The sequence below is a fragment of the Lutra lutra genome, chromosome 12, assembly GCF_902655055.1.
Source record: "Lutra lutra chromosome 12, mLutLut1.2, whole genome shotgun sequence".
Classification (NCBI taxonomy): Eukaryota; Metazoa; Chordata; class Mammalia; order Carnivora; family Mustelidae; genus Lutra; species Lutra lutra.
In genome coordinates, this window is record NC_062289.1 from 90057198 (window position 1) to 90082274 (window position 25077).

Consider the following 25077-nt stretch of genomic DNA (forward strand, 5'->3'; position numbering starts at 1 on the left):
TTCACACTGTCTGGGAATCTGCAGACTTCTCAAATCAGATCAGTGTTTACTGTAAGAGTGGCCCCCAGGTGCCAGGCATGACCAACCTGGTATTCTTTGCCTTTGGGGAAAAACTAATTACACAAGAGAGGAAAATACTTTTTTGGTCCTGGTAATAGTTGTACATGAATCTTCGAAACCAAACAGATTCTCCAACCTTCAATCCCCTCTTCGTATTTTTTTATGGTTTGTTTTTTTTTGTTTGTTTGTTTGTTTTGGAACACATGCAGCAGCCCACTGACTCCCTGCTTCAGCTCTGCATGTTGCTGGAGAATCTGAGCTCTATGCTTCTATGGCCTTCCACACTCACCATTATTGGGGCTAAATCCATCTTCATTGGGATAGTTGGCTGGAGCCACCTGGATGGTTGATGATGTTGGGAACACCAAGATGTGTGTACAGGAAGCATCTTGAGGGGTGTTCAGCTGAGATGACTGCATGTTCAGAGCGGTACTTCGGCCAAAAACAGAGCCCATCGTGACGGCATCTTTAAAATAAAAAAAATTTTTAAAAAAAGGAAAGAAAGAAAAACCATCAGTTCCTTCTGTGCATCAGTAAATAACTCCAGAAATGAAGTTTTAGGAGGACCTGAGCTAGAGAGACAGGAGTCTGACACAGACTCAACACAGACTCAACACGACTGCTAAAATGGATACACATTTACAGTTCCGCCTAAATGTGTAAATATCTCTTAAAAAAAAAAAAAAAAACAGACTCAGAGCATACAGTTATGATAACCCAAGCCTCATGTCATATGGGAAAGGCTAAGCTAAAACTGGACTGTGCCCACTAAATAAGTTTTAATTACTTATGTAAGAAGCATTTCTAAAAATAAATCTCTCACTTTCTTCCTGTGGTTGCTCACAATTTATAAAGGACTGTTCTCCTAAATGATACAATTCTGTAGAAATGGTACCATTCAACTAATAATTATGGTAAATAGCATTTATTGAGTGCTCACTACATGCCAGATTCTGTGCTAAGCTCTGCATTCACCAATGTCACGTCATTCAGTCATCACAGCTACCTTGAGGCACGATTATTATCCACATATCATACGGAGGACAGAGAACAAAGAAGTTATGAAATATGCCCAAGTGGCGCAGGCAACAATGAACCTAGGGTCTAAAGAGGCCAACAGAGGACATCTGCTTCTCACTGGACTGATGACAAATAAGCTCGTTCTCACAAAACGCTACTGGTTTTTATAGGGAGTTAAGTGGACAGGGTGTCCCGTTTGATCAGAGGCATATCCAGAGAATAAGAGCAGACTGAAAAAGGTAGAAAATTAGATAGAAAATTGCTTAGTTATAAAATTATCGAATAGCTTAGTTGCTAATTTTTTAAAATTCTATGGCCACAATCTTTTGGCTATCCATACACTGGCACTCCCATTTACTGAGCACTTACTCTGGGCCAGATATAGCATTAATCACTTCGGCTTTCTACTTGTCTCACCATTCATCCTCAACCACGTCAGAAAGACTCAAATATCCTCATGAGGCTGCTCAGACATTGCCAAGTATTTGTCTTCAAAAGAATATTCAAATATGTATCATGACAGTAGTGTTCCCTTCTGGAGGGTGATCCTCATACACCAGCAACAATCAGGGTCAAGCCACAGTAACTGGCCATGACTCTAAGAGCTCTCAGTCTTAGACTCTCTTCCAAATGATGGTCAACAAAGACAACAAAATCACAAACCCCTGCCTTTGGAAGAGACCAAACTTCCATTTTTGAACCCTAAATACAATATTCTCTCACAAAGACAATGAAGATCTATTCCACACTTGTCTGTAGACTTAAGTTTGAGTGAGCTGACTGAAGTGATACCTAATTACTGAAACTGACAAGAAGAGATTCACCTGGCATCACTACGAAGGACCCCTGGGGCTCCATGGCAACCAGGCAGGCACTAAGGATTGAAGGAGAGTCTGCGGCAGAGATCCCACACATCCGGCACACGTCCTTGAGCCGTTTGCTGATTGTCTGTAGTGAACATTCTCCAAGGAGGATACTCCAATCTGAAATCGAATATCACGGCCATACTCAGTCTTTAGAAATTCACAGACAGGAGGCTTAAATGTTTTACCACATTTGCTTGGTAATTGAATTTCCAGGACTGGCCCTAAAGGGAATAAGGCTTTGTACAGGTTCCCCTCCTTACTGTAAAGGAGACGTTACCTGACCTCTCTTACACTTCATTAACAAAGGAACAAAGGCCTACTATTGTGTAGACTGAAATCATGTCTGAAACGAGCCGGAAGAGTCGGGCGCACAGCACACAGACTGAGGTGCTTCAGATGCTTTTTCATGATGAGGCCAACTTGTTCTCGCCTTCCTTCCCGCCTTCCTTCCCGCCCTCCTTCCCCCCTTCCTCCCCCGCTCCTTCCCCCCTTCCTTCCCCCCCCTCCTTCCCCCCCTTCCCCCCTTCCTTCCCCCCTTCCTTACCCCGTTCCGGTTCTTGCGCCCTCACCCCCGCCCGCCAACCCTCCACTTCCCCCCTGGCCTCCTCAGCACTTTTCCTTAGAAGAACAGCTCGTTGGAGGCAAACCTCAGTTCAGTTTACTGTTGTAGACCGGCTGTTTCCGTGAAGGGCAAGCAGTACAGAAATAAGGGGAACCCTCCTTAGAAGGCCCAAGGAAGCGGATAACAATGGGTGTGAGTGAAGTGCTCCAAGTGACATCACACTAATCGTTCAGATTAAAACGCTGGCATGAATTCTCTAATATTTGCTGAGGGCCTTGCACAAAGGCACTATGTGTCCTCAGAGAACTGTAGAGGGTTACGTTACTCTGGGAATGGAAAAGCCCTTAGTCTTCTCTTTGACCCCCACCACACATGGAGCGTGCCATGCTCCTGCAGCAGCACATGCTGCCCATGTCCCGCCCCACTGTTCCACTGAGGAAAGGCTACTCCACCACAGGTTTCCACTTTTACGTAGTTTTATCAAACATACTGTGCTCCCTTTAAAGAGATGAAAGGAACAACTGTTCCTTATTTCATATTCCTAAAGAGTCTTACGCTGAAGTGGCTGAAATAAAAGTGAAATAAGACGTGAAGAATGTATTTTTAAAAGCCACAGAAAAATCAAACAGGCATGAGTTTTTAAAACCAAGTGAGAAAGAAAAGGCAGTATATGTATTTTACCACAAATACTCTGGTGATAAAAAACAAAAATTCACACAGTTGACTCTGAACTCTGTAGGCTCACATACAATACTATCCCACCGAAATGCAACATGGTGCAGGCCTCAGGTCCCCAAAGGAATGAAATGTAGATTGGTAAACTGATTTCCTGTACACTAGGCTCTTCTTGATGTCTTTAACCCCTTAAAGTACATTGTCTCTCAACTTTTTGATGGGATCGGTCACACTTATATTCTTTTCCCCTAAGAAATAAGAAGAGTGTGCCCCTGCTTTAAAACACACACACACACACACACACACACAAAGGAAGGAAATGGCCATAATAATTATCGAAAACACCAAGTGACTAGACTAGGAGGCTACATTTTTATCCTCTTTTCTTCTTTTCTATTATATTCTAACTTTTCCCAAGGGTTAAGAGCAGCTCAAACCCTTTAAGAGATAAGAGCGACTATAAGGCACACCAAGAGATGGGACAGGAAATGTCTCGACAATTGAAATGATGAACCCCCAAATGTATCAGACCTCCAGGCTCCCAACAGAAGATTCATTTTTAAAGAATATTATACTTACAAAAGACAAGGGTAATATTTTCTATTGGCCTATAGTATAACTAGTAAAAAAAAAAATCTATACACAATAGATTCCTAAGAAAACACTTATACTTATTTTCATGTAATATATGTATAAACTGCTTTTCAACCCTAATACTTAGCCTACTTGAGCACTTGCTACAAAGCAGGTTGTATCTGTTATCAGGGTCTTATTTCAAAGATTTCATAAATATCTGATATAAATTTCATGCAAAGAAACAATATGTGCACTCTAATACAAGGGCTCCACAAACTATAGCCTACAGGCCAAATCCTCCTCAGCACTTGTTTTTGTAAACAAAGTTTTATTGGAACAAAGCAAAACCCATTCACTTAGGTGTTGTTTGTGGCTGCTCTGACTTAACAATGGCAGAGTTGAGAGGCTACAACAGTGACAAGCTGGCCAGCAGAGTTGAAAATATTTACTACCTGGCCCTTTACATAGAAAGTTTGCTGACTCTGCTCTAATATAGTTGAATGCACAAAACCACCAAGCTAATTTGTGACATATGATTTGCTTTTGTGTAGACCTTAAGGGGAACAAAAAAAATTTCTCCCATCTATATGTATACACTAAACTTTTTATAAATGTATATTAATTAATAAGACTTTAAAAAATAATCTAGAACTATTCATACTGCTCACATAAAGTAGCTATAGTAAGACAGCAAATGAGCTTGGCTCAAAGCCAGGTAACACCGCTGCCAGTGGTCAGCTGTGCTATTAGTTATTTTTACTGCTTTGTAACTGACTGTTATATTTATGATGGGAACTATTAGCAACGGGTAGGCATATGGGGGGATTCAACCTAAAAAGTCTATTCTTTTTTTTTTTTTTTTTAAAGATTTTTATTTATTATTTGACAGACAGAGATCACAAGTAAGCAGAGAGGCAGGCAGAGAGAGAGAGAGAGGAGGAAGCAGGCTCCCTGCTGAGCAGAAAGCCCGATGCAGGGCTCGAACCCAGGACCTGGGATCATGACCCAAGCCGAAGGCAGCGGCTTAACCCACTGAGCCACCCAGGCGCCCCTAAAAAGTCTATTCTTTTAGGCATCCAGACTGAAGTCTATGAGACAGTGGCAATGTGAATAAAGACCACTGCAACTTGCAACGTTCTGTCCTTGTAAATCAGGGTTACTTTGCTCTTGTGCCACCAACACAAAATAAATACAAACTGTATCACCATCAATCACCAAAAAGAAATAAAAGAAACAGAAGTCTATTCTTACATATGACTTCTACCATCATCCACAATCTCCCATTTAAAGTTTCGTGTTAAAACTGATTTGATCTCACTGACTCAGTCCATAAATAAACGTCAGAAGTCCTAATTTACTATCACTTTAATATTAATAAAACATTCTTTTTCATATCTTTTATATTGGGGTTCAGTAGTTAAGATTTTCTTTGGTAGGGGCGCCTGGGTGGCTCAGTGGGTTAAGCCGCTGCCTTCGGCTCAGGTCATGATCTCAGGGTCCTGGGATCGAGTCCCACATCGGGCTCTCTGCTCAGCAAGAAGCCTGCTTCCCTCTCTCTCTCTCTCTCTCTCTGCCTGCCTCTCCGTCTACTTGTGATCTCTCTCTGTCAAATAAATAAATAAAAAATCTTTAAAAAAAAAAAAATTTTCTTTGGTAAATGGTTTTGTTGATAATGAAAAGTTTAAAAACTGCACTTAAAACTACATTTAAAAGAATCCGAAAATACAAATCTGCTTTATTCTTACTATCAACTTTATAATTTTCTCCCTCAGCTCAGTTAGGGACATTAGCTTAACACTCTTCCTTTGTTTCCTGTATTGACTACTTTAGGAATCTCTCACCTTTAAGCTCCCCATGGCCAAGCCGCCCAAGTCGGCCGATTACAACTCTCCAGGGTAGAGATGTCATTTGGACAATACCTATGCACCACTCCCATAACTTCTGTAGTCCAATTTTACGTGCAGATACTTTACTCCTCCGTGATCTAAAAAAAGAAAGAAGTGAGGAAGAGGTCTCCAAATGAGTCAAATCAAAGTGATCACTTAGCAAGGCAAAACCCATAAAACTTCCAAAGAACCCACCCACAAAGCACCCACTGCATTTAGTCAGGAAAATCAGAATGACTCGTATCTGAGGAAAGGTAGAGCATCAATTTATACACAGCATAAACACTGAAACTCCTCACCTGTTTGGTAAAGCAATATTTACAATACAAGTTTCTAATAATTCCCATGGAGGTCAGTGCAGGAAGCCAAAAGCCAGCGCTGGTCATGAGACAGACAGTAGCCCACAAGAGCACGTTGTATTTCTGGCTCGCCTCTCCAAATGTCTCTCCCAGCTCTGTCTGCTTGTCTTTGATTGGGGCCAATATAAAAGGAGGGGAATAAAGCTGGATTGGGCTGGGTCGCTGAAATCAAAATAAAAGCCGGTATCAAGACAAAGCCACCCAACTCAATGTTTACAACAAAACACCGAAGAGCACTTAAAACCAATGGGGAGTAATGACAACAGACTGCCCCCCAGAAGTATTACATACCTAAATAGGAACTGTTTAAAGGACATCAGCTAGGGAACCCCAATCAAGCCAATGTTTCCTTATTAAAAGGAAATTACTATTTTGGAAAGTAAACCGGCCCCACTTCATTAGTCATCAGGAAAGCAGAAATTAAAACCACAATGAGAGACTACTACATACCCACCAGAATGTCAAATTAAAAAAGAAAACACTGAGTATCAGTGAGAATGTGGGGCAACTAGAACTTTCAGACACTGCTGGTGATGTAATCTCTTTGGAAAAGTGACAATCTCTGCTAAAGCCAAACTCACACATACCCTTGACCCAATCTAGTGGACATCTATGTCTACCAAAGGACAGGTGTAAGACAGTCCACAACAGTTTTAATCCTAACAGCTCCAAATTAAAAATAACCTAAATGCCCATCACCAGTAAAATGGAAGATAAACTGTGTTATAGCTATATAGTCAGAATATTAAAGAGCAAAGACAAGTAAAACTACCACTCCATGTAACAGGACAGATGAATCTAGACACTGGGTAAAAGAAGCCAGACACAGAAAATACCAATTATATGACTCAATTTAAATGAAAGTCAAAAACAGGCAAGATAAGTTGTTGTTAAGTCAGAACACTGATTATCAATAGAATGACTAGAAGGGATGTGAAAGACATTTCTCGATGCTTTTCAGCTTTTGTTTCTTGTGCTTGCTATGTGATGTGTTTAGCAGAAATTCATCAAATGGTGTACTTATCACTGGGTACTTTTCAGCATGTAGATTATACCTCAGAGTGACTGAGAGTGTGTGTGTGTGTGTGAGTGTGTGTGAGTTAAGAAATCAAAGCATTAGCTGTTATCAGTAAGACAAATATTTTAAACCAACTCTGTACCATTTTTTTACAACTATTATACACATTTCAATATTTAATAATATTGGGGTCAGCACACTTCCAAACAGCAAATACTTTAGGCTTTATGGGTCTCTCTTCTTCTGAGTTTTCTTCTCTTTTTAAAAATGGAACAATCATTCTTATCCACATCACACCAACACAGGCTATAGCAGGCTAACCTGAGCCCGCAGTAACACCACAGTAACAGCTGCTGACCCCTGAATGAATACATGTTCGTCCATCCATCCATCCATACATATGGCATACACATATTTATGGCATAAAAAATAGTAATAATGGAATTACAGAATTTTAAAGCTAAAATAAAGACCTGAGAAAGAGTCTAATGCGATTCCTTCATTTTAGGGACACAAAACACAGGCCTAGAGATATTAAACAATGTGCTCAAAGTTTCAAAGCTAACCTTATCATCGATCCATTCATTCTCCCTACACCTGTAAAGTCTACTCCTAGGTATTTACCAAGAGAACGGAAAACATTTTCAACAGAAACACTTGTGCACAAATGTTCAAAACAGTATTATCCACAATAGCTAAAAAGTGGAAAGACTCAAATGGCCATCCACTAAAGAATGAGTAAACAAAATGTGGTATATATCCATACAATGGAATATCATTTAACCATAAAAAGAAATAAAATACTATACATGCTATGACATGAATGGACCTTGAAAACATGCTAAATGAGATGCCAGACATAAAAGATTACATATTGTATGATCCATTTATATGAAGTGCCCAAAACTCGCAACTCCATAGAGACAGAAAGGAGACTGGTGGCCATCAAGGGCTGGGGAAGGGGAAATGAGTGGCTGCTAATAGGCATGGCATTTCTTTCCAGGTTGGCAAAATGTTCTAAAACGAGACAGCAGGGACGCCTGGGTGGCTCAGTGGGTTAAGCCTCTGCCTTCAGCTCAGGTCATGATATCAGGGTCCTGGGATCGAGTCCCGCATCGGGCTCTCTGTTCAGCAGGGAGCCTTCTTCCCCCACCCCTTCTCTCTCTGCCTGCCTCTCTGCCTACTTCTGATCTCTCTCTCTGTCAAATGAATAAATAAAAATCTTTAAAATGAGACAGCAGTGACAGTTGTACAATTCTGTGAACAAACTAAAAACCACCAGACTATGCAATTTTAAAAGGGTGAATGTTATAACATGCGAATTATGTCTCAATAAAGCTTTCAAACAAAACAGGACAGTCAGGTGAGAGTGCCTGAAAAGTCTAGCAAAAGGAGAAGGTTAAATGCCAAATGTCTTAGATGCAACAGACAGCCTGTGATAAATCACAAAGTAAAATATTATTCCCCAAATGTTTTTCAGATACTGGATATTCTATGAAAAACAGAAGAAGTGACACCAACAATAGAATTTCTTCTAATACTTGCATGGTAAATACTGAAACCCATTCCTTCTTACGTAAAGGGTGCTTGCATAAGGCTGTGCCGCAGTAGGGATTCGGAATTCCCAGGTGCAGAGGCCCAGCTGCCCTGCTCACCACCAAGTCCTCAGCACCTAACATAGGGCCTGGCACACAGCAGACACTTGGCTGTATTTACTGAATGAAAGTGCCCTGCTTAGCTGCAGACTGAGGGAGTGGAAGCATTTAGCAATTAGTCATTACCATAATACCCATAAAAATTTATAAACCTCAGAAAATACATGTAACCTTTGATTTTGCTTTTAATAATGTCAAATGATTTCTTTCTCTTCCTGTTACAAAGCAAAAGGGAAAAGAAGGCTTATTTTTGCCATCTATTTTCATCTAGAGTCATCCATTTATCTCGTGAGCTACTGACACTGTTCTGCCAGTACGTTATAAACTTTAAAACTTGTAAGTAATGTCTCAGGACATCTTAATACAGGTAGTCAGCCTTCACTCCCCTCTATGAAAATGCAGAACACTATCAGTTATCATTTGAAAGTATGGCAACTTCTTACCAAAGCATAAGGAATGACTGCATCTGAAACAGAATAACTACATGAGGTAAAGAACTAAAAGGTTCTAAGTTTATAAAGAAAGGCAGTAACTCAATTTCTGGAGACAAAAGAAAAACCAGTAGAAATAATTTTTTTTTATTCTAGAAAAAAGCTAACAGAGAAAACAGATGAACTGCTCACAAAAGTGAAAAATTAAAACTCAAAAGAATAAACCAACCTAAACTGCCAAAGACAGAAATTGTACATAACCGCAGAATGAACGTGGGTTGTGGGCTAAGCAGTTTCTTCTGGATCAAGTGACAACAAATGTGTTATTAACTACATGCCTCATTTTTTTCCCCACTTCTAAGTTTTTGGTTTTTTTTTTTTTAAAGATTTTATTTATTTATGTGACAGAGATCACAAGGAGGCAGAGAGGCAGGCAGAGAGAGGAGGGGAAGCAGGCTCCCTGCTGAGCAAAGAGCCTGATGCAGGGGCTTGATCCCAGCACCCTGGGATCATGACCTGAGCCAAAGGCAGAGGCTTTAACCCACTGAGCCACCCAGGTGCCCCCCACTTCTGAGGTTTTATTTATACAGGAGATAAGCATTTCACTGAGTTTTCCAGAAAAACTTACATTACCAACTAAAATCAGCAGGTATTGGTGTTTTTAAGTTCCTTTAATATGAAGAGGTGTTTGCTGGCTTTTATTAACGGGTGATCTTTCATGCAATAGAAGTTGTGGGAACTGATTTTTGAAGGCTTCGAAAATTCTAAACATTGCCCTGTTCACTTATCTTCAGGATAAAGTCATTCATAAAATAAAAAAAGTATACATCTTTTGCTAGGTTACTGAGACTAGATATAGGATGTGTACATGTACACATATCCCTTTCCACTAATTAAATTCCTCTCTCTCAAAAAAAAAAAAAAAAAAAAAGTATACATCTTTTGTTTAGTGTTTTAAAATTCCCCTAGAGGTACATATCTGTGGGAAGTAGGTTTAAGAAGATGGAGAGAAAAAGCACTCATTTATATATCAGAAGCACCGAGATAAGGGAAGAGAAAGCAAGCCCCTGTAAACACCTGCTTTGGAAAATTCGGAGCCCCTGCAGAGTAAACCCATGCACAACTGCTGTACCAGGAGAGACAAGAGCTAGGGAAGGGAGAAAGCCAGTGATTAATAACAGATCAGCTTCAAAAAATAGAGAACAAAATAAACATAGGAAAGTCAAACATTAGTAAGAGTGATGAGTATATTGCCGCCTTAGATCCTACATCAAAAAACACCAAGAGTTTGCTTGTCTCCTTTCTCAAAAATTTTTACAAGTTTAGAGACGTACCTCCTCTATTTTAAATTAAGGATCAGAGAAACCTCCCACTCTTAACAAAGGCAGAAGATGCACCCAGCAGCCAACTCTCCTGGCTTGTATCCCTAGTATAAAAGCACTCTTTTAGAAATTTCTGCTGTGCTACTACCTACCTCTGGGTTCTTGAGGGTCATCTCGATGCTGGCGGCAGGCCCGAATCCTGTGAGGGACTTAATGTGGATCTGTGTGGGCAGAGGTCGCCGGCACTGGCAGTACACTGAAAACGCCATGGACTTCAAGTATTGAATGTAGAAAACTTGTTCGTCCTTCATTGTCTGCAGCATGTACTGGCAAGGCACAATCTACACACACAAATACAAACAAAACTAGAATGCGCTTGGAAAATGAAATGGCATGAATTCTTTGCAAAGAGGGCAGGGAGTTTAAGTTTTAAAATATATAAGGGGCGCCTGGCTGGCTCTGTCAGAAGAGCATGCAAACCTGATCTCGGGGTTGTGAGTTCGGGCCGCACATGGGATGTAGTGACTGCTTAAAATCAAATCAAGTATTATATACATATGTGTATATTATATATATTATATACATATATGTTATGTACATAATGTAACTCAATCTTACTCCTTAGATGACATAAATCCTCTATTACAAAGATACACCAACAACTGAAGAAGAGGGGTCATCTGTTGGTCACATGACCGTCACTTAGAAATTATCCCCTTCCTTTTTTAGGGATAAATTGTCAATTACTATTGCCATGCCTCAAAATTTTTAAAACTGCTTTTTAATGTAGTTCTCTTTTTAATCACATGTACACAGAGCGTGCGGTAACTGAGGAATTATTATCTGAGGATGTGAGACACAAACTTCACAACGAAAAACAATCAATAACCTATTCTGGTAACTCTTTAATTCAATATTTTAATTCTGTAAGATGGCTCTAGTGAAAGTGACAGTAAAATAAACCCAAACACCCAAGGTATCATTTATCACTATTACCAAAATCTTGTAAAATTATTGTACTATAAAGCCAGCCAGGAGGTAGTAGAAGAGGCACGCTGACTGACTGCTCTGTGAAGGGAATGTAAATAAGCGTAACTGTTCTGGAAAGGAATCTGGCATTATTTGTCAGTACTATATCTAAGAATGTGCTTTAAGAAATTACCTGAAGTGTGAAAAAGAGATTATAAAGATGTTTATTACAGCTTTATGTATAATAGCAAAATTCAGAAACAAATATCTAAGTGTACAATAATAATTACATATGGAGAATATGCACTCATTACAAATGCTGCTTGTAAGAATTTTAAACATGGCAAAGTATTCATGAATAATGTTAAGTATTAAAGACTAAAAATTATCTAGAAGTATGATTCCAACTCTATAACAAACATACACAAAAAAGGCGAGAAATACACCAAAATGTTATGCAATGGTGACTTAATCTAAAGGTAAATTATGAGTATCTTTTCCTTTATAGCTTTCATGTACTTCCAGTTTAAAAAAAAAAAATCGTGAACTTGTATTTGCAAAAACAACAATGAAAGTGAAAAATAAAGTTGCAAATAGTCACCTGGAGAATGAAAGAATTTCTCATATGCTCAGGTAAATTATCCAGGCATCTCTGTGTAGCAGCGCATCAAACTCAACAGCCAAAAGTTTCCGGAAGTAGAGTCTTCATCTGCAGTGTAAGTGAAGGGGTCCACCATGTAAATGACAACAGCTGGAGGATAGGCCTGGCTGTCTGCGGAGTCAGGCTCAGTGGGAATTCCTATTCTCTCTCGTTCTGTGACACTGCAGAGAGAGCCACTTATGAGATGCACAAAATAAACATAAGTCACACAAAATTCCAGTTCCAGAGCACACCAATCCCCCGGACAATGATTACAGATTAAATGTAACATCGATATGTGTATTACTAAAATGAAGGCAACCAAGCCAGTTAGTAGGAAGACAGGTGGGAAATGACAATACACTCCTTAAATGGGAGATCTCTTTTTCCACTCCCTCTTTCTCCTGGGGCTATATTCTAAAAAGGTATTTTATAATACTATTAATGTTAGTGTTAATAGCACTATTACTATTATCCATTTATTCTATTCACATAATAATAGTAGAATCATCACTAAAACTTACTACGAAGCTAATAAGTACAGTACTAATAAGTTTATAAGAAGTCTCAGATTTCTTAACACTGAAACAAAAGACTGACAGTTGTCACTTCCTTTTGGGAAGAAGAGAAATAGAGCACTTCACTAGACTGGGAGATTCATGAGGTTGAGGCGGACAGCTGGGTGCAGAAGAGTATAAGTAAGGGGTTCAAGCCAAAGCCACTCATGTCAATCCGTGAACAACGTACCTTTCTTGTCCATCCTGCGAGGACTGAGAGGAGCTCTGCCCAGGCTCAGTGTCTCCACCACAGCCCATGTTCCCTTGCATTCTGTCTGCGGAACTGACCCCAGTGCTGGGGTTCTGCCCTCCAACACTAGCACTGAACCCTGAAGAAGAGGTAGTGCTGGTCTGGTTAACAACGGCAGCAGGGGCAGAGGACGAGACGGGTGGCACAGAGGAACCAGATGCGGAGCTACTTGCCGAGGGGTTCCCAGAAGTGCTGTTAGAGGTGGGATTGAATGCACTGCCAGCCGAGGGCGCTGCTGATCCTGAATTTGAAGCTAGTGGCCCTGCGTTCCCAGGTGTAGCTTGTCCCTGTGCTGCTGCTGGTGGGGACTGGTACTTAGGTGGTATCAACAGGCTGCTGTCGAGCTGCAGAGTGGCTAGATAAGGTGCTGAAAGAGGACATGCAGAGAGGTGACATCAGTGATGTTCTGCAGTGTTGGACTGGATCAGAAATTCAGAATGGCCTCTTTTTTAAAAAATGATGCTTTCAGGCAGCAGTACTCTGATTATGACACCCAAAATGCTATCTCCACACCTGAATATATGCTTATATATTCTGCAAACATGGAAATGAACCTGAAGCTACTTATTATAAATTCTGGTGAAGAGGCTTTTTAGAAAAAAAAAAAGTGAGAGAGAGAGAGAGAAAATTAATCCCTCTAACACTTTCCTTTCAGACTGATCCTCTGGGCCTTCACTGACAACTGAGAGGCCACGTACTCTCTAGCCACCACGGTACCCCATGCTCCTCTGTGTACTGAACTTTAAAGCTTCCAAGATCCTCTTGGGAACATCAGTTAAATTTAAGCAGTTAATACCAGGTCCTGCTGCTAAGTTTTCAAAATGTGGAGTAAATTAGATATGACTTCTTTAGGCAACTTTAAATTGCTTTTAAAGAATGTGTGTGCACATAAAAATTAGCATTTAATGACCTAGAACGCAGAAATTAGACCTAAATAAATACAGTAATGGAACACTAACATTACCTGAGACAAAAGTAGCATAATGCTGCTTCCCAAGGGGGACAATTTGCTATTTTACTTCTCAGATTCTACTTGGCCAAATAAATTCCATTTACCTAGGTGATGGCGGCAAACTTGCGCAATAAAGTTTGAGTCTGGAATGATTGTCATTCTCCTCACTGCTCCACGGCTGGTTGAACACTCGCTCACAAGCTCGTCAGTCAGCTTCTGTGCCACGGTCTTTCCCACGCGCATGATCCCATCTCTTAGCACTTGCAGATGGGCTTGTGCTGCCCAAGCCTACACATCTGATACCACAAGCAAGACCAGTACTTACAACAGGAACCACTCCTGTCGTTAGCGGGAGAATTCTTATCATACGCATCGAAGTATTTTGCTTTCTTTTAGCATTGACACGAACAACCAAACCAACATTAGACACTCCTTTCTGGTAATTATAATTATGCTGAGACTATCTGTCTCTCTAAAACCTGGCCTAGACCCTCTAAAGAAAAATAAATGTCTCTTCACCCCAGCCAATTCCTCCCACACAAGGGAAGTTTGCTGAGCACTACCTGATGCTAATGTTATGGTCCTTATGATTTAATAGTATTACACATCCATGAGCGAGGCACTGTATAGAAATTACTGTACCTAACGGTTCCTTTAGGGGCTTAACTGATGTCATTACCTCGTATGTTAGCATCTCCTCACTTCTTTGTAGCAACACGTAAGTTTACTATTTCACGTGTGCCCATCCACTTCTAGATAGTGAATGTTCTGTTATGAAATATTTTAGAAATTCAACTTGGCAACTTCTTTAACAAACACTCTTGTGATGTTTATAATATGCCTGTAACAGTTCTTCATAAATACTAATTTTATTTAATCTTGCCAAAAATAAAGATATTAGAGTATAAGATACAAAGAATTTGATGTATATACACTTTGGCAGAAAAAATGTGGCACTTAACCTTAAAGATACTCATGATTCCAATTTTTCAAAAGTAACAGTAATTTATGTACTAAATATATAAAATGATTCACCAGCTTTTATATTATTACGGTTATTACATTATTAATCTGTATTAAAGTTCTAGTATTAAGAAGAATGCAGTGCTAAATACACAACAGGGACATGATTATTAAAAGATAAACTTATCTTTTGGTTCAAAAATCTTCAAGCTAAACATTTTTATACTGTTTTCGAGACCCCCCACCCCCGCCAGCACCAAGAAGGGATGAGCTTTCTTTCTGTAAAGGTCATCCTCTGAACAGCCAGAACACCCGCTGGTAAGCAACGGTTTTCAACTCGAGCACATACATGAGGAAAGAACAGCTGATGGAATTGTAAGACGTGTGGGAAGGCTGGCAGAGCAGTCTTCTAAATCTAACAAAATGTAAAGCCAAGGGAAAGCAATTTACTCCCAGGAAAACTTGCCAATTTAATTCTCTCCTTTATCCTCCAACCACTCGCAAATTGTCTTGAGATCTACCTTGAAGATACTTGTTCTTTAAGATTTAGTCACAGCTGGAAACAATCTGAGGACTCATGTTCCAAAAACAATCTTCTTATCATTCTTACCTCATATACAGCGCTCAAGTCCCTGAAGAAAGTTTTGGCTCCTTCGAGCAAGGCCTCATTTTCTGGACACACCACAATATAGGCAACATCACGGTGGCCCCCATATGGGTCCAACCAATAGCCTCTCCCAAAATGGCAAAGAGAATGGTGAGATGGTGAGGAAGTCTTTGTCACAGCCTACCAGCAGAGTGGGAATGGGCAATGGCTCAGGAGACTCTTCTGAACCTGTAACAATAAGGCAGTTAGGATGGTGCTTAAAAGTCCATTTCCTATAACCTGGACAACTCAGAAGTTCTTGCTGCATTAGTCTTAATTCTGGCATCAGAAATTTCTTGTAGGTTGACAGGATCACTCTCAAAAGTACTCTCAAATCCCCTAATTACATGGCCCCGATGAAGACCTTATATCAATGAGTCAGAACGCACTTAGATAGGTCCAATAAGGGCAGATTAGAAAAGGTAAAGTTAGTTTTCCAAGCAGCATTATACCATTTCCTTTAAATTAAGCCTTAAAATCCTGACTAGGAAGAACTAGTTCAGAAGTTCATCCAGATGAAAATACAACGAGGATCAGGAAGATGAGGAGAATCTAATGAATACTCCAAATATTATTTTCCTCATTGACCTAGATTCTACCAAGGATGCTTAGAGAAAAGTTAACTCCAAACTGACTTTAGGGAAGAAAAGATTATAAAGATTAAAGATTAAGATAAAGATTGAAGATTAATTTATAAAATTATAAAACTTAATAGTCATGAAGAGGATTCCATTTTGTCAGTGAAGCTAGGACTGGACAGTAATCAAAACTGGAAGAATTATGGAAGAATTATGGAAGAATTGAAACAGGGAAGAGATTCTACCATAGGTTCCCCGTCCTGCCATTTTGTGGAACTGCTGCCAGGTTAGCGGTCCCTGCACGTGCTGGATGTTCTCCCAGGTCCTGCCCGTGCGCTTCTTTTGGATGGCATCTTGGAGAAAGGGCTGCAGCGACAACAGCATGCGGACCACATCCTGGGAGGAGAGCATGCTGATGTCTAGCACTGCAAGAGAAAGGAAATGAAAAGGAAAAGAAATTATACAGGGGGACTGGCATTCTCCTCTTTCCTGCCATCCTGCTAGACCTCAGTTATAGGCCATGACAAAAGACATTACTGGCGGTAGATTCTATTTTCAGTATATTCTAAAATGCTTGACTTACCAGTCAAAAGATTATTTTATTATTACAAAGTAATTTATAATTTACTATGGGAAATAATAAAAGGAGAAATAGATCACTCTGTATATAAGAGGTTAACTATAGAATTGTTCAGAAGTAAAAAGATGGGTAGGCCTGAATTTAAAATCACACAGACCTGTTTCCATAGGGAAAGAGAGCTATAAAAGTTTCTTATCATTATATTACTTTTATTTATAAACAGCAATGTTTTGAAAGTATGATCAGTGTATGTTGGGGGGACTTAAATAAAAGCTCTTAAAAACTGTTAAAAATGCTCTTAATGTAAAATGTTTTCACAAAATACAAAGGGCACAGAGAGAAAGACAACTTTCCATGCAGGCAGAGGCATAAGAAAACATGGCAAAAGCAACGACAGGACTGAAAGTCATCTGTCCACAGAGGAAGGTGGGATTCATGGTTTCAGAAGAAATATTCTTCCTACTGAGGAGGGGCCCTCAACATAGAACCTGAAAAACCTCTCAGATTCTATGCAAAACTGTGCACGCATGAACATATGCTTATTTCCCAGGGATAAAGGTCCATAAACGCTCATCAAATTCTCAAAAAGATCTGAAGAAAGAGCTAATGACGTGTGAGGTGATCAGCTGCATACCTAAAGGCCCTTCCTTACTCTTTCTTTTCTAGCTCACTGGGAAAGGGGCACAGATGGAAATCGAAGATTTATCTACCAACTAAACCTGAAACACAGGATGCTTAAGACATCTCTAGGTGTATCCCTAAACCAAACAAATTGCTAATCTAAATTTGCAGCCTCTTGGGAAAAAACTGGGAGACATGGCAAGCCGCAGGCCACATTCCTGCACAAGCAGCAAGCCAGAGCGAAGGCTCAGCGCCCCCTTCAGATGGCTCTCCTCACTCAGCTCTGCTGCCTGCCTGAGAAGGAAGCAGTGATCGACTTTATCTTCTTAAAGAAAAAAGTACTTCTTGGACCCATGGCTCTATCAGAAGTTGAAGAATGACACACAAAGAGAACCACCGGTTAGAGAAAAATAAAAGCAGACATCATTCTTTGTGGATACTCGTGTGCACACAGAAAAGAACGTGTGTACTGACAGACACAGCGAGGGCACTGCCGTTGGCAAATCTGGCTCCAGCATCATTCATTTACATTATCTGTCTGGTACTGTTAAGCTTGTGACTTTGGAACCCACACCTCCTCTGCAATAAAACTCCGCTTCTTCATATCCAAAGATGACAGGACTGATCCACCCACACAGCGCTTTTCTGTCTGAAGGCTACTATCTGGCAAAAGGAACCACCCGAGATAATCACCCACATTTCTTTAGGGGAAAGACTGTACTTTCTTTAATTCATTTAATTCATAAATGCATCCAGCATAGATTAATTAGAGGCCTGCTAAGTACAATGCACTGTGCTCAAACCCAAGTGGTTACAGAAATGAGCATAACCCTTGAATACTTCCTTACAAGTCTCCACCTCCGAGAAGTCTCCTGACTTGGCTACTCAGAAAATGCCTACTCATTCCCTACTCCACTGATCTCTGTCCTCTGAACATACTTTCTCCTTCCAGATTTCCAAACCGTATTTAAGAAGCTTATATAACCTTTCCCCTACAGGCTGAGAGTTGTTTAGAACAAGGTCCACGTTTCATTCACGTAAGCAACCACTCCAGCCCAGCCTGTTCCCACCTCTCTACAGACGCAGCTCCTCACCATGGTCAAAAGATATGTTTAATCCTCTTCTTAAAAGCTCAGCTGGACTTTAATGCTTCTTGACCACTCACTCGTCTCTTTCTTGAAACTTGGTTACATTGCAGAGTTCAGCGAAGCTCTGTCCCAAGCCCTCTTGTCGGTCTGGGTTTCCTCCTCATCGGTGAGCATTCTTCCTCCTCTGTGCCCTGGACTTGAGTATCTACAAGTCAGCTACTCACTTTCCCCTGAGCTGTAGGCCTGGGAAGTCCCAAGTATCTACTTGACACCTCTACCTGGGTATCTCAGAACAGATCTTTAAAATTTCCCAAACTCAACTTAGGAGCTTACTCCCCGGACCTGGTCTTCTTCCAGGGCACTGATCTTTTTTTTTTTTTTTCTTTGTCAGAGAGAGAGGGAGAGAGAGCGAGCACAGGCAGACAGAATGGCAGGCAGAGGGAAGAAGCAGGCTCCCTGACGAACAAGGAGCCCGATGCGGGACTCGATCCCAGGACGCTGGGATCATGACCTGAGCCGAAGGCAGCTGCTTAACCAACTGAGCCACCCAGGCGTCCCAGGGCACTGATCTTTGAACGACATCACCATCTGTCCAGGTACACAAGTCACAAGCCCAGGTGTCTTTCTTACCAATCCCGCTCTCTCAGACCGCTAAAATCCAACCCACTACCAAGTCCTGCAGTCCAACCACTTCCTCAACATCCCTCGAATGTTTCCGCTTCTTTTCCATCTCCTTTGCTAAGACAAGAAACCAAGTTATTCTTTCTTATTTGAGCCGCTGCACTAACCCTCTCATCTTCCACCATTCCTGCCACTTCCAAATCCACAGCCTGCACTGCAGTCGGAGCTTGTCTGTTTCTTAACTACACAAATCAGAGGGCAATGCCTCTTCATGAACCCATCATGTTAGGGCTCTTGGGATAAAGACCTCAGCCCCAACAGGTCTCAACGGCTCTCGGGAACCTAGCCAGCTCAAGCTCCCTTCAGCTTCTTTCAAGATGTATTATTTAAGGGGGGTGAGGGGCCAGGGAGGAGAGTGGGGAAGAGGAGAGAATTTCAAGAAAATTCCCCACTGGGCGCAGAGCCTAACTTAGGGCTCAATCTCATGACCGTGAAATTGTATCCTGAGCCAAAATCAAGAGTCAGATTCTTAACCAACTGAACCACCCAGGCACCATCCCACATTAAAAATAAAATAAAATAAAGATTTATTATTTGAGATAGAGAGTCCTTCAGCTCTTTGAAAGCCCCAAGCTCTATGTAACTCTGGGCCCTCCCTCTTGCTGCTCTTTCTGCCTGGGACACAATTCCTTGCTCTCCACCTTCTTTAGCCAGTATTCTGTACTTGGCACTGAAATCTAATGTTTCTACTTACTCAAAGAGTAGAAGAAGGCTGACCTACTGCTCTTCTAGGCTGACCCCCAGCCTAGGAAGGCCCTCCCACCCCACACCTTCATCACTTATAATGGTTTCTAATACTATGCTTATCTGTGTAATTATTTGATTAATCTGATGTCCATCTTCCAGAACAGATTAGAAAGTGCTCAGAGAGGTGTCCTGTCTCTTTCAGTTACTTTACCCCCGGGGATGCATCACAGCATAGACAGTGAATGAATAAGTGAAGGGAACAGCAAGTTGCAGGGCTCACTTAGAGCCTCAACATCACAGACATTTGTCAGCTGGAGCTTTTAATAATGGCAGTGACGTGCCTCAGGAACCACAACACAAAGCCAACTGCAATCATTGTTACAAGAAATGCAAAACACTGGAAAAGCAAAGGAAGGAGAAAATGCTCTGTAAATGGGAAGAAGGCTCCACGGGAGAAGTATTACAGACAACCGAGTTAGAACACACGAGGTGTGCTGACTATTCGTCTGTGTATTCGCAACGATGCTGGTATATAGCAGTCAGTTTGCCATGGAACTGCCCACAGGAATCATATGAGAGGAAGTTTTCACAAAATAATGAGTCTCCTCAAAAGGTGTGTCAGTATAAAACACTGCTCTATTCCTTAAATTCAGGAAGGTTGTCCACAGAGCTCTTAACTTTAGTTTTGTATTTTTTTTTTTTTAAAGAGAAATGAAATTGAAAATTCTGTCCTTTATAATTTACCATCATACCAAGATCATTTTCAAAGTCAATGCGTATTCTGGGAAACCTACCGTTGCTATGAGGCCAAGAGTGCACAGTGGCACTTCTCACCAGAGCTTCATCCACTTTTCCACCCGTGGGATTATCCACATACTGTCGGCCCTGCTCCAAGGCATTAAAGCATTCCGTCCAGTAATCATTATTATCTGCTTGCACCCGGTCGTAACTCCAGCTTACACAGGGAAGAGTCTGGCGACTGTTAGAGGAAATGTAGTCCAGGAACTAAGTGACGCAAAAGGTTGTGTGTGTTGATTCTGGAGGAGGAGGAGAAGGCTTATAGGTGGCTCCTGGGACTTTCGGGCTCCCTCCATCTGAGGAAGGAAGGTAGGTCTGACACATCATTAAACGCCTCTCCGCAGCCTGACCAATATCAGAATTCTTCCCAAAATATCCAACTCATCTTCCAGGAAGAGTCCTGAATTGTAGCCAAGCTTGCGATTCATAATCGCACTAAACCCACAGGTACAGCGATACTGGTCCTCGTTGGAAGAATCGGGGATGTAAAGCCCAACGTCCGCCCCTTTGATGTTCATGTTGCAGGCACAGATGCAACAGCTGTCAAAGTTCCTGTCTTTAAAGATATTCATCACAGAATCGGAGAGAATCAAGGTGACGTAGAGACTGTGGGCTTCAGGAATTGGCTGCATGGTGGCAGGCTCCACAGAGTTAAGGGGCCGCGTGGTAGAGGGGGTAGAGGCTGGTGACCCCTGATCGGTGCTATCGTATTAACCGACCCTTGACCACTGGCAGTGCCCCCACCTCTGGGAGTTCTTGGGGTCCTGGGGGTTCGTGGTGTGGGGACAGAGAAGCGAGGGGTTGCTGGAGATGGCAAAACTCCTGCTCCACTGTTGCTGGCTGGGCAGCGCTGTTCAACGTCACTGGCTGTGTTCATCTGTGGTGTATTCAGATAGTCCGGATCTGCTAGACTCCCGACACTAGGCACGTTACTGCAACAGACAGTACCAAGTGAGAACAGGTGCATGTCACAGACATAATTACCCCACCTGGCCCGTGCATTTTTTTTTTTTTAAGATTTTATTTATTTATTTATTTGACTGCCAGAGATCATAAGCAGGATCCCCGCTAAGCAGAGAGCCTGATGAGGGGCTCGATCCCAAGACCCTGAGATCATGACCTGAGCCAAAGGCAGAGGTTTAACCCATTGAGCCACCCAGGTACCCCCGGCCTGTGCATTTCTTATCATTTATGCATGCTTTCACTAGGTATATTCCATTTTTCCTTAAAAAGAAAAAAAAAAGGATTCAAAGGAGTCAATAAAAGTGATGGGAAAGCAAGCAAGGTATGAAGAATAATATACCATACACCAAGAATAATACATCATTTTCCTTCTACTAAAGCAATCTCCATCTTAATCTTTCAAGGGAACTTTACTGTTTTTACAAGAAAACATGGTGCCTGGGTTTGGTCAATGTAGTTTTGAAAACTGTACGATTAAGTGGGACTTAACACGTGAGTTCAGATGCTAAATCGACTAGAAAACCACAGGATAAAATTTCCATCTAATTTGCAATTACATTTTTGTCACTTTGTAAAATTAAAGTCTGCTGAGTGTACTTATCCTCCGAGATCATAATCCATACATGATTCTAAAGCAGTTATAATCAAACAAATAGGAACATTTGCCATTTTTCTAATTTTCAAAGCACAGTCCTATCTAGGCTTGCATTTTTATAGTACTGAATGACCATAAAGGAATCCAACTGTAGGAAACCCACTGGCCAGTACTACACTACAATTAATACCGGTATCACATATGTAGCTAGGAGGCCTTAGTATTAATTAGATGAATTGCGCAGTACACATACTGTATCATAGCTTCCAAACTTCTAACAGATTTCTGTGGGGTGTGGGCAACTTCAGTTCATTTTAATCTTCAATACGCTATGTATTACCTACAGCACAATTATTCTAGTTCCCAGAGACTGATCACACACTGTGTTATCTATTTTTTCATAAGCAGTGACTTCTTTTTAGAATAGTCACACAGAAAACAAAAACGGTTTCTACAATGTTCTGCTGTTTTAGTATTGTAAAAGACTTTTTATATACATTCTTAGAAGTACATGTAAAAAAAGCAAATGAGACCATTCTCTCCCAATTAGAAGTTATCAAAAGAAGAGATTTCATCTACTGCTATATTTTTTTGAAATCTATTAATACTGTACTTAAACTATGTTCTTCCAATAAATGACACATTCATTCACTTACAATGTGAAAGAAGAATGTCATAAAGTGACGACTCTTCGAATGATTTTCTTGTGATCTTTAATGAGCTATGCCTAAACCACCAGCTTAAAAAGTCCACATCCAGCATTACAAAGAAACTAACTCTGAAGCACAGTGGTATCTTGAATGCAGATAAAAAATTGACCTAGAAACCTTGATTAGCAATCACTGCTATCTCAGAGACCAAAATAATAAGCGTGTAATAATGATCTTTACTCTAATTGGACTCCTTTCAATTCTTCTGTTTGACAAACCCTAAATTATTATACAGTTCAGATCAGAAGAACTATGACTACTAACTGAAAACCTAATAATTAAATTGCTCCCTAGGTAGTAAGAATGGTTTAGCTTGTATATGGAAAAAAACCTGATTTTTCCCATTCAATAAAAAATGAACTGAGTACCCACACTATACTAGATGCTGGGCATTCAACAGTGAAAAAGGGGATGAGAAGGCAGCTCACAGCAAGTATGACAGGTGTCAAGCAAGTGAGCGCACATGTCTGAGTGTGACGAGGGGTGGCCAGGTGATGGAGACCCCAGCAGAAGGAACTGACGTAGTCTAGAACTGTGTTGTCCAATAGGGCTATCACTAGCCCTATGTGCTAAATTTAAATGAACTTAAATAAAACTACAAATTCATTTCAAGAGGTGCACAGCTACAAGCTCAGGGCAGGGGATGCCGTATTGGAAGGTGCTGATATAAAACACTTCCTTCATCAACAATAGCTCTTAACAGTGCCAACTGAGAATACCAAGGATCTCTGGGATGGCAAAGGATAGATTTAATATACCTAAACAATGATCTGAATTATTGATTATTTAAACTATCATACAGCAAAGAGCTGCATGTCACTCTTTTGAGGAGTCTGTGTGTATAAGAAATTCAACCGTCGATGGGTTCCTGGTGCTGCTGCCCTGGATGAGAATGGGGGTGGCAACCCTTCTGGGTCCGTGAGCCCCGCTGGACTAGATCAGTCCCACTTACAGAAGCTCCAGCATGACTGGAGCACGGCAGCTGAAAACAAGCCAGCGACCACCACACCAGGGTACTTCTGAGCACGCTCTTGCCCCCTGATGATGAGATGTTATTGCCACAATACCTCCACAGCCGCTGGAACCTTTCAAAAATCGTGTGGGGAAGTCAGGCAGGATTATCCCAATTTTAAAGACGGGAAGACTCAGGTAAGCTGGTCATTTAAGGTCATACAGAGGAGTAAACAAAAAAGGCAGGAATGGAGTCCTCTGACAGCACAGTTCTACCTTCCTAAGTCTGGGTCTTTTATCCTACATTTCTGTCACCGTTTTTCACATTCTGACGCTGACTTTACATACATACACATAAAGCCTCTTAAGACATTAAAGCTGGTGTCATCAAGATGGTTTTCTGTGATGTCAAAAAATACAGCCCACAGGCTGGATCTGGAATTGTCTTATCTTATTGGCTCCTAAAATGTAACTCTGCATTAACTACCAACATTTTTTAAAAGGAGATTTACATAAAAATGCAGATCACCAGTCTCCCACATTCCTGCCTGAACAATGCACTGTAACCGGATAGCACACGGTCCCTTTAAATGAGGCATACTCTTAGACGCCTCCGCCTTCAGCTCAGGTCAAGATCCTAGGGTCCTCAGATGGGAGTCCTGCAACAGGCTCCCTGCTCCACAGGGAATCGGCTTCTCCTCTGTGCCCCACTCCCCATCTCTCATGAATAAATAAAAATTTTAAAGAAAAAATAAATAAATAAATAAATGAGGCATATTTTAACAGTTCCATCAAAGACGCTGCTCTCTCCTACTGCCCCTCAGGATTGACAGTGACCATCAGGAATGCCAAGACTTTTGTTTCACCCCACGCAGGGCATCCACACATTGTTTACCTGGTCCTGACAGAAATTGAGTTTATGGCCTTGTATTTTAAAGCATTTATTTTTTTCAAGAAATTACTAATCCTAGGGGAACGGAATCTACACTGTTGACAGACTACTGTTTTTTTGACCGAGTGAAATGTGCTCAAGCGACAATATACACCCCCTTCTCCTTCCTCCGTGTCATACCAGCCCTGTTGATGCTTTCTTATATGACATGGGGTCAGCGTCAGAGAAAAGTGTCCATGCTAACACTTCATTTTAAAGTGCTTGAAGTAAGCACATTTGGAATCACCAATCTGTATAAATCAAATACTTACCACCATTATCCAAATAATATTACCAACTCCAATCTAGTGTTTGACTCTGCGGTCGACAGGGATCTGATACTGAATGAGCATGCACACCATGGTTCTCTACCCAAATAACCTTAATTTATCCATGTACATAACATTTAGTTAGAAAACATGCACATTTTCAACACAAAATAATGTGCACAAAAACATGAATGGCCGAAAAGGGGGAAGTTTCCAAT

General features: G+C 41.0%; 1 protein-coding gene across 1 annotated transcript in view; it reads right to left on the reverse strand.

The window, feature by feature from the left end:
- The window catches only part of MED13L (mediator complex subunit 13L), a 294964-nt gene that overhangs the window by 11816 nt on the left and 258071 nt on the right, over positions 1-25077 (reverse strand). Inside the window, 22 exon segments of the mRNA XM_047698034.1 lie at positions 350-526; positions 1905-2063; positions 5601-5743; positions 5945-5987; positions 5990-6052; positions 6055-6166; positions 10583-10771; positions 12001-12045; positions 12047-12221; positions 12787-13213; positions 13903-13927; positions 13929-13987; positions 13990-14058; positions 14061-14094; positions 15372-15485; positions 15487-15596; positions 16231-16410; positions 20437-20649; positions 20652-20751; positions 20753-20814; positions 20817-21152; positions 21155-21372. Coding sequence (XP_047553990.1) covers positions 350-526; positions 1905-2063; positions 5601-5743; positions 5945-5987; positions 5990-6052; positions 6055-6166; positions 10583-10771; positions 12001-12045; positions 12047-12221; positions 12787-13213; positions 13903-13927; positions 13929-13987; positions 13990-14058; positions 14061-14094; positions 15372-15485; positions 15487-15596; positions 16231-16410; positions 20437-20649; positions 20652-20751; positions 20753-20814; positions 20817-21152; positions 21155-21372 — 3053 coding nt within the window.